Below are 10197 nucleotides of genomic sequence, written 5' to 3' on the forward strand. Positions count from 1 at the left end.
AAATCCCTGACTATCGAATATCTTCCCCCTTACTTCCCATCCCTATAGTCTCTCCCACTTTGCTGTCCAACTTCTTTAACCTAACCTTACCCAAGTTTACACCTTTCATGGAAAACCAACCCTTTGTGAGAACCTTAAGAGATATATCTGTGACTAACTCGTCTCACATGACAATAAAAACAGTGGTTAATTAAATAGCAATATTCCTATTGGCTAAGAAGTCCACCTGAGATACTGACTAGTTCTCAAGATGATCTTACTTTTTCCAGAAGTTTATCTTTCAGTTTCATATTAAGACGAATAAGCTCCCCTCTTGACTGAAAATGCTTAATCATTCGTGTACCAAAAATAACCACTGTCAAACTCCACAGTTTACTTTTCATTTACCTAAGACACCATTGTTTTGAATACCTAACCTCATTTAAAGTAACTATTTCAATTTGGAAGTACACTGATTCATTTACCTCGAATTAAAAAAAAAAAAACATACTGAGGACTGACCAAATCATTTTTTTAAAATACCATTTTTAACAACTCCGAGTTCCCCTTTAAAGTAATGCTTTGAATGTGAGCTTACTTATTAAATCATTTATCTGCAAGACTCATGATAATCATACCAAACTGCCCTGAGAGTAACGCTTCAGTCTGGAACCTTCACGCGTCAGCAGTGTCTTGAAATATGCAGATACCACAATAATAATGCCCTTGATAAGATACTCTCCAGTACTTACAGTATTTAACTTTTTATTGGTTTATGTTTAATGTTAAGCAAGATGCATTATTGTCATGGCAAGCTTCGTACAAAACTCAGATAGTGTGGTTTTAATCGCTTGAATATAATGTTAAGTTCTCCATCTGTCATCAAATCTAAGATGAAACTAATAGTCTAAATATATCCTAATCTTAATTGCAAATGTGGACATGCTTCAGGCTACGGTATTTCTCCTATATTACACAAAGCCTTTCAGGAAACCTAAGTTTCACGTAAAACAAAATTGTGTAACTGGGAACGTACAGAACTAACTTGTTAGCTGATATGCAACTGATGCGAAAATTTACATTGAAAAGCCTATGTATCTTAAAGAATATGGAGTTGATAGTCAATTTTGAACTGGTGAGAAATTAATAATGTACAGAAGTACCTGACATAATAAACTCATGAATCCCACGTAAAAAATGGCATGTATACCAGAAGTATTGCAAGGTATCCCATAGCTATTGTTAGACTAATTTTGGAGATTTAATTTAACAGTATTTATCCATAAACACTGAGTTACTTAACTGATACAGGAATTCAAAGTTGAAAATAAAGTATATTCTGAAACATGTTGAGCTAACTGACCGCTGATATTAAAGTGATAAGAAACCTTAGCAAGAATACTACCTACTTTCCAGTTGGGTTGGTCGATTTTGAACTCGAAGTCAAAATTAATGCCTAGGTAATTCTCAAGGGATATGAGTTTCAAGCATAAAAATGTCTGTCTTTTGAATGATACTGAGCTACCTGATGGCTAGAATGTATTAGATTTTTGATAAATAAAGGTGGAAAAGTACTAAAATATTTATATCGTAATTAAACCAGTAGCAGGGTTAAGTGATAAATTTAAATATATCCTGAATCAAGTGAACAGCATGGTCTGATACAAACTCCCAAATTTCCTACACAAAAATTACAAGAAGCAGAGATGAACTATCAATAGACTTTGGGTTAGCGGACTGTTTTGCCCTATGAGACACTTGCACAGTACTGTGAATTCGACCCTAACCTAGTTCTAATGGTCAAGAGGGGTTAAGATTGTAATCTCTCTCTACAAAAGTATGGCACTTTCCAACATCTGTGTCAATAAGGCCATTTTTTTTCCTACATTTTGGAACACTGTTAATTCTAGTTAAATAAGACTGTAGTGTTCTCTTGAGGCTAGTTGTGGAATTCCAAGGTGAGGCTTGAGTCTATTCAGACTTGTTCCACTGATGCTTTGAAGACTGCAGTCACTTTCCTGAAGAGATCAGGAAGAGGTTAATGGCATAACGTCACTCCTGGATCTTATTGCTTACAGAAGTATTAACGTAAAAGATAAATATTAAAAGCCAAGCCTCAAGCATACTGCACTACATTTTAGGTCTCTTTATTAACAGGGGCACAGAGTGGACAGGGTCATTCTAGACCAGTGTGAACGTCTGTAGCCTTTTATCAAGGATATCTTAATGAAATGATATTTTATTTGGTCACTGGAACATTTCAGATTTGATAGATGTCTTACCTTTATGGGCCCAAGATCCAGGTGACAAACTGGGTTTAATCCACTGGTGTATTCGACGTTCCCATCAGTCCCTCATTGTGACCTGTTCCATTCTCCTGAGCCCACAGCCTAAAGAGAAAACATTAAGTCAGATGCTACAGAAATCCTAATATTCTACAATTTATAACTAAAGCTGTTGAGTCTAGTCTTCCCTGTGCATCATTTAGAAAGAAAAGTGCACAAACTTTCATATACCACCACCTTTGCCCTGTAAAGCAGCATAATTTTTTTTTCTGTTTATCACTCATTTTTAACAGCATGTATCTCAACTAAAGGGCTTCTTGGAACTGTACAAAATAGTTGCAGTGTGGCTTATGTACCGTAGGCCATCCTTCTCTGGGAGTCTATGAATTAGGCTATGACTTACTAAGTTCATATTTATTCCATCTAATTCCTACAAGCAAGGATACCTGTACTTCCTGGATTACGTCAGAGTTCTCTGTATTTACTGTAATTCATTTACTGGAACTAACTAGAAATTGAAATTTTTCCCTTTCATAAACTGTCTTGATTAAAACAAAAGGCATCTGCAGCAGTCCATTATTTTTGGAACTTTCGAATATCAGAAATGAGATGGTTATGTACAGGAAATCAGGGCCCTTAGGAGGGAACTCATTGCATTTTCCATACAAAAAAAACAGCTTGTACCTATATCTAGACTTAACCAAACACGTCATACATGAAACTCCTCTCATCTTAGTAAGGTAGCCAAATAACTCATCTAATCAGTGACAGGTATAAATGGAATTACAGGATTACCAGAGTTCCTGCCTACTACCAGCTAACCAAAAAACAGGGGAGCAGGTCTTCACACAACAAAGGGGAAAGGAAACCCTGTTGAGTTTGACTCTGATAGTTGCTTAACTTACTAGGTGAAGTGGAACTGGTGCCGGACTCCCAGAGAGTGTGTGCAGCCGCCAACCAGTCAAGCCTTGGCAGAGGCTGGTCTGGCCTATGCTGGTCAGACAGCAATCCTGGCAAAGGACAGCTTCTGGCTGGGAGCGTTTACTTGGTCCTTGCAGCTTGGTACACATCGTTTCTATGTTTTTCATTTCTTGAGGTTTCTTGAAATGACCTTCATCCCTATACCATAATTAAGATATTCATTGTCATAGCCTTCCATATTTTCGTTTTGTCCAGCAGCAGTAATTTTGATTGTAGCCTTCTCTTAATTTGATTCAACTTGTGGTGATTCTGTTGTATAAAATCCCACGAATAGTACCTATATCATCTTCCATCTGCCTTATGCACCATGAGAATACCTCTAATCGTTTTGCTTTCTTTCGTTTCGCTCAAAATGTCATATGGCAACGAACCTGCAAAATAACAAATCTCTGTAGGAGGCAAAACTTATTTGAATTAAATGTTCTAAACCTTCTCTCAAAGTTCGACCAAGGTATAATTCCCCATGTACCTCCTGACAATAGGAAGTATAATATGAAATATGTGGCACTGACTAAAGTGGGGAAAATCCCAGTAGAAATTATGTTGATAAATCAATATAAATAATGACAGATAGCTAATGAACGTTCATTTTACACAAGAAAAGACAGCCTACAATGTCATTTGTAAGGGCTCAGCTCATTGCTGCAAATTCAAGAAGACCACCTCCTTTTAACAACACAGTATTCTGTACAAACTACTTTTTGAATACTGTGTAGCCAAACACATCGGATGACGTCACACTTATCGAAAGGTGCATTCAGTTAAAGCTCTTAACACAGTTACTACAATGTAGTGCTGCGCGAAAACTTATTACTAAAAAGCTTTGAAACAAATTTGATTCCTACGAATTTCAGTTCTCAAACAAAACACGGCTTTATTGCAAGCGAATATTCGTACATTGTATTTTCGTATGCATATTCGTCAGTTGCTTTGCAATAGACTGCGTTTTATCAAAATGAGAATATAAATAAAAATATGCAATTAAAAATACTGAAAAAAATTAAAAACAGAAAACAGGTATCTGCACTCGTTCTTTCACAATTGGCCATTAGACCCACTATCATATATATACAGTCTTATAGTTTTCATCCGATTAATCTTGGAAAACCAGCATTTAACTTAAATATTGAAAACTCAAATGACAAACTATTATTCCCACCTCATCCATGAACACTTGGAAGAGCCATGCAACAGATCAACGTGCATTTTCTAGTGCAGTCTTTAAGCTTTATCATGGGCACACTGTCACCAAATTTGATAAAAACTAGATCAGCGAACAAAAGATGGACTATGTTCGTTCGTATATCGCTACTTTCTGATGCATTTCACCTAAGCCTTATGCTTCTTTAGTACTGGTTAGGTAGAATTGTAAAGCACAGTGCCTTACCTTTCCGGAGTAACTGGCCTCATGATGATATTGTTCTAAAGGAATCTAAACTTGAAGCTACTCTGCTGTCAGTCAGATCTGATCATGCAGTCAAAACTCCCAGAGCCCTGGAAACCAAAAAATGCATCATTAGTATAGATCTAGTTGTATTTAATCTTAACCCTGACAAAGGGACCAGACCTAGTATAGCATTTGGAGGCTAAAAATACAGATAAGTAATGCAGCAAGTCTGTGCTGCGAACTGATAGACCTAGACCCAAGTTCATTTTATCCATCCGTATACCATGGAAAAATAAACAATGAACGTAAATCCAACTGCTAAAGAAGTTCGCGAGGGTGAACTTTAGCAGGTGGATTTACGTTCATTAATGCTAGATTTATTTTTTCATGGTATACGGACGAAGAAAATGAACTTGAAAAACATACAAGGCCATATATTGTCCCAAAGCAATGTTGCAAATTTCGACCAACGGACAAGAGACCTTTGAACTTTTCCGGGAGAATAAGAGAGAGAGAGAGAGAGAGAGAGAGAGAGAGAGAGAGAGAGAGAGAGAGAGAGAGAGAGAGAGAGGGAATCCGGGATTTTTTCTGCAAATCCCATCCTAACGCAATAATAGGTGGGCGTGGCAGAGGCTTCGAACTGTCAAACGAGGTTGCAGACGGCTGACAAAAGGTTCAACTCGAAAGATTTTTTTTTTTGTTTCTGATTACAGATGCTGAGCTGCACGAGTGCAAAATAGCCTTTAGTCAACGCGCGAGCGCGCAGGCGTTTAAATTTACCCGCGCCTATCACTTAGCATCCATGGGTCCTATCCAATCAGAAAATGGTGCAAAAATAAAAAATTTATAAGTCCTTTTGTGTTTTAGATGACCGTGTTTGAAAGGCGCAATGATATGACTTCAAAAACCTTAAGATAAGCAGTTATAGACTGTCCCAAGCCTGGATTTATAGCCAAGATTTAAATGATCTAAGAAATAATATGGTTTCACTATAAACCGTCGACTACCATTCAGTAAGCAAGCAATTTACCTGTGATGACGGTTGTTCCCCTAACTGAAACAGTATGTTGCAGATTCGTGAGGATTATTCATTAAGTACTCAAGTAAATCGTTGCATTGATTGTAGAACTATTGATGAATTAAGTAACGAATTCGTGATGTTGATTCAGCAAGTACTTGGCCATTGATTACCAATGTTTCACAGTAAATAAACCGTATTTTTTCACGGATTATGAGTCATTGATGGAGACATTTCCGGCCCGTAGCCTCTCCAGCCTAGCTAACCGGATTCCTTCACCTGAATTTGATTTTACTCTGTGATAGTTTAAACTGCACTTATCATACTTTTTAAGTTTGGGATTTAGAGAGCTAAAATTCGAAATAGTTGGGGCTTGACTACATTACCTGAGACCGAGAGAGGACTGCAGAAGGTCGTCTAGTTGGTTTAAAGAGCCCAGATGTCAACACCAGGCCTCTTAATCCCTTCAGTACCTTAATTCACTTACGATAAAAATCCTTCAATGTACCCTAAACCACAAATACGTTCCAGAGCCTCAGAATTTTCACGGAAATTTGGGAATTCTGTTTTTGAAAAAGTGCACAGTGGCCATTCAGCCTCGAAAGACCTCACAGTCTAAGGAAATTCTTTTGGAAAGTTACAAAATTACAGAATCTGTGACCACAGTACTTCTCTCAGTAGACACTTTAAGATAACCAGTGTTTTTTCCAACCTGGGGCACTTACGAAGTAAAAAGTACACTAAGAATATAAGTAAAAATCGCCTTATTCTTACCGGGGTCTTTTACTGCATTTCGAATCTCTTGTTTACCAAAATGCCTTCTCACCTCCGTGTTTAGAACTGCACTGAGCTATCCGACTTCAGAGTAGGAATTGCTGTAGCCAATCAGAGGCCTCCACTCCACAACGCTCAATGTTTCTATCACTCTCTTTCATTGGCTGAAAGCTTTTGGCTTTTGGCAAAGGGTCTTCGAAAACGATCCCCCATTGGGTGGTGGGACGAGACCCAATTTTCAAAAGACATCACTTTATGAGATCATTGTCCCCTGATATTTTATACATACACAATTAGTTTACGAACATTATGTGATTGTATGCGTGTTAATACTTCAATAATATAACAAACTACGATGTGGAAACGCAACAAGAGGTGGAAGAGGAGGTGGAGGAACTTAGGAAGACGATCAAGAAGAAAAACTGAAGTTACGACAGGCAGTTCTCCGACCCTCGTTGAGGACTTGAGCAATTGTTGCCTATTAAAAAATTGATTATTCACGCTGAATGGCTCCATCATTCTGTACAGAACCCTCATCATATGATCTCGTTAGATTTTTGCATTATTCTAGCATACTCCATTCACTTTCCATCTTAACTGAATTGACAAACTTGTCTTGAGATCTTTCCTCGGATACAGCAGTTTTTGTCATTCTTGAAATACATTGATCAAGTTTAGTATATGATTCGAAGAAGCAAAACTGATGTTTCTGGAATGAATAACTTCAATGGTTGATGTCAATGGTTCACTTGGTGTCCATTGTAGGTAGTCAGGTCTAATTCCTGTACTTAGATTTTTGTTTGAGTTAGTTTAATGGTTGATTTCTGCGTGGTAATTTTATCTGTAAGAAAGACTTCATATAAACACAGAACATGACTGCACTACTAAGTGTCTCAACTCGTATTTATGCTTCCTCGACTACTCTACACCCCGTAGGAGGCTAGCACTGTCAGTGCACCTCATGCGGTGCACTGTAGGCATTACTTAAGGTTCTTTGCAGCGTGCCTTCGGCCCCTAGCTGCAACCCCTTTCGTTCCTTTTCAAGTACCTCCTTTCATATTCTCTTTCTTCCATCTTACTTTCCTCAACCCTCTCCTCACAATTGATGCATAGTGCAACTGCTTTGAGGTTTTCCTCCTGTTACACCTTTCAAACCTTTTACTGTCAGTTTCCGTTTCAGCGCTGAATGACCGCATAAGTCCCAGTATTTGGCCTTTGGCCTAAATTTTATATTCAGTTCAATTAAATTCGACCACCCTACAGTCATCAGAAAGGAAAATTCACAGAAGTTCTACCAGAAGACTAAATTTCCCTACTTAGTGGTTTGGTTCTGTTACGTGGTTTAAGCACTAAGCAGTTAAAAGTATGACTGAAGTTCAAGCGGGTGAATACTTTCATCTACTGCCCAAGAAAATTAAGTTCCTTTTTTAAATTAGAATTCAAATAATTATTTTAATCCTCCAATATATTTTCGTCAGTTTGAAAATGAATCAAGTCAAAACTGACTTTGAATAAACTGTAGAAGGTATAATGTAATGAAAACGCACTAAGTAGGTGATGTTCAATTTTATTGAATTCATCAATATAAATACTCATTTATATTTTCGTTTATGGATGAACACTGATTACATAACTCGGAAATACTTTGTAACTGTGAAAGACTACAAAAAGTCAAATAGGTTAATTTCACGTCTTAAAATCAATTGGTTATACATATTACCTTGATATCTTCCTTCGTACATAGACAACAACCTGTACATTGAATATATTACTTTAGGTATAATTAGTTAACATAAAATCTTCTTGTTGGGAGATAAACTTTATAAAGATCAATCATTTACTGTTAGAAAGCTTGCTGAGGTTGAAAAACAATACCCTGGTTTCAGGTCATCTTCACAAAATCATGTCATCTCCATCAAAAGATTTTCCTTGGTAATGTCTTTAGTTTCAAAGTGCCAGGTAGCAGTAATCTCAATTTGAATACAGTTATTATTATTATTATTATTATTATTATTATTATTATTATTATTATTATTCAGAAGGTCATCCCTATTCGTATGGAACAAGCCCACCAAAGGGGCCACTGACTTGAAACCCAAGCTTCCAAAGACTACAAAAGTCTATCACAGCCTGAAGAGATAAGATCGTTACTCGAAGGTGATTCCGGCAGCTCTCTGTTCCTCGGCGATCCTCAGGAGTTCAATGACGTGGGCGGGAGTTGGGTGTGGGGTGGGCAGGAAGGGAGACTCGGCCCGGAAGCCATTTTCGTCAGCCACGTACCTCACCTCGACGAAGCCGCTTCCGTCGTCAAGAGGGAACCTGAAATTGGTAATCATGTTGGGTTTAGTTTAATTGATTCAGAAATTGAATTTTAAAGTGATTTGTATTTTAATGTATATAAGAATGGAGTTCATTATACTGTTGATTTATATGTGGGAACCTGAAATTGGGAATGATGTTGGGTTTATTTAATCGATTCAGAAATTGAATTTTCAAATGATTTTCATTTTGATGTATATAAGAATGGAGTTCATTATATTGTTGATTTATATCATATACTGACCTTATATAAATGATACTCATCGTTAGGTTTAGTTTAAGTGATTATAAATCTGCATTGTCAAATGATATCGTAATGTTAATTGATTCAGGAATTGAAGTTTAAAGTGATTTTAATGTATATAAGAATGGAGTTCATTATGTTGTTGATTTATATCATATACTGACCTTATATAAATAATACTCATCTTTAGGTTTAGTTTAAGTGATTATAAATCTGCATTATCAAATGATACCTTAATGTACGTGTATAAGAATGGAATTCATTACATTGTTGATTTATATCATAATATTGACCTCACATGAAAAAATATTAGTAGATTCAATGACACCAGAAAAAAGAGACGAATGAGGAATACACTTTTATATATAACCATCGGATAAGTTTGACTGATTCAGAAATTGAAGTTTAAAGTGATTTTTATTTTAATGTATATAAGAGTGGAGTTCACTACATTGTTGATTTATATCATAATATTGGCCTCACATGAAACAATATTCGTGGATTCAATGACACCAGCAAAAAGAGACGAATCCGGAACACAATTTTATATAAAACCATCTCATAACTATTCCCGGACCTTCTGGATAGACTTTACAGGTCCCGAGGCTCCCGTGAGTCACAACGGAGCCAAATCCTTACCTGTAGGATCCTTCGATGTTGGACTGTCCCTGGAAGCCTCTCACGCCGGAGGCCTGGGCGGCGATGCCATTGTCGGCCTCGAAGACGTAGTTGAAAGTTCCGTCCCCGTTGTCTGTTCGGTCGTCTCTGGTGATGGCGACGGGATTCGGGAGCTGGGGGGCGGCCAGGGACACGCAGGCGAGGCAGGCGAAGATGATCTGGAGGTTAAGTAAGGACAGGGGAGAATTAAAAGGGATTCCTAGTTGAATGAAATGCACGATTGATTTGAATGAAGGAGAGGAAGGTGTAACGATTGAATGAAATGCATGATTGATTTGAATGGTGATTGGAGGCAAGAAATGATTGATCTGAATGAAGGAGAGGAAGGTTTAACGATTGAATGAAATGCATGACTGATCTGAATGATGATTGAAGGAAATGCATGACTGATTTGAATGATGACTGAAGGAAAGGCATGATTGATTTGAAGGAAGGCGAGGTAGATTTGATGACTGGAGGAAATGCATGATTGATTTCAATGATGATTGAAGCACACATATATATATATATATATATATATATATATATATAT

General features: G+C 37.2%; 1 protein-coding gene and 1 long non-coding RNA gene across 2 annotated transcripts in view; both read right to left on the bottom strand.

Annotated features, from left to right (window-relative positions):
- Window positions 1-900: 900 nt before the first annotated feature.
- LOC136828192 (uncharacterized) lies at window positions 901-6828 on the bottom strand. The gene is made up of 5 exons (XR_010849953.1): window positions 6425-6828; window positions 4633-4739; window positions 3170-3616; window positions 2262-2369; window positions 901-1997 (listed from the first exon to the last, which is right to left on the bottom strand). It is a non-coding gene; the product is annotated as an uncharacterized lncRNA (long non-coding RNA).
- A 1146-nt stretch (window positions 6829-7974) lies between these two features.
- Window positions 7975-10197, bottom strand: part of LOC136828193 (cuticle protein AM1159-like) — a 2717-nt gene continuing 494 nt past the window's right edge. The window contains exons 2-3 of the mRNA XM_067086039.1: window positions 9627-9823; window positions 7975-8743 (exon numbers count right to left, since the gene is read on the bottom strand). Of these exons, the coding sequence (XP_066942140.1) occupies window positions 8572-8743; window positions 9627-9823 (369 nt within the window). The 3' untranslated portion in view covers window positions 7975-8571. The remainder of the gene's footprint in view (window positions 8744-9626; window positions 9824-10197) is intronic.

Source organism: Macrobrachium rosenbergii, chromosome 42 (assembly GCF_040412425.1).
Source record: "Macrobrachium rosenbergii isolate ZJJX-2024 chromosome 42, ASM4041242v1, whole genome shotgun sequence".
NCBI classification, from domain to species: domain Eukaryota; kingdom Metazoa; phylum Arthropoda; class Malacostraca; order Decapoda; family Palaemonidae; genus Macrobrachium; species Macrobrachium rosenbergii.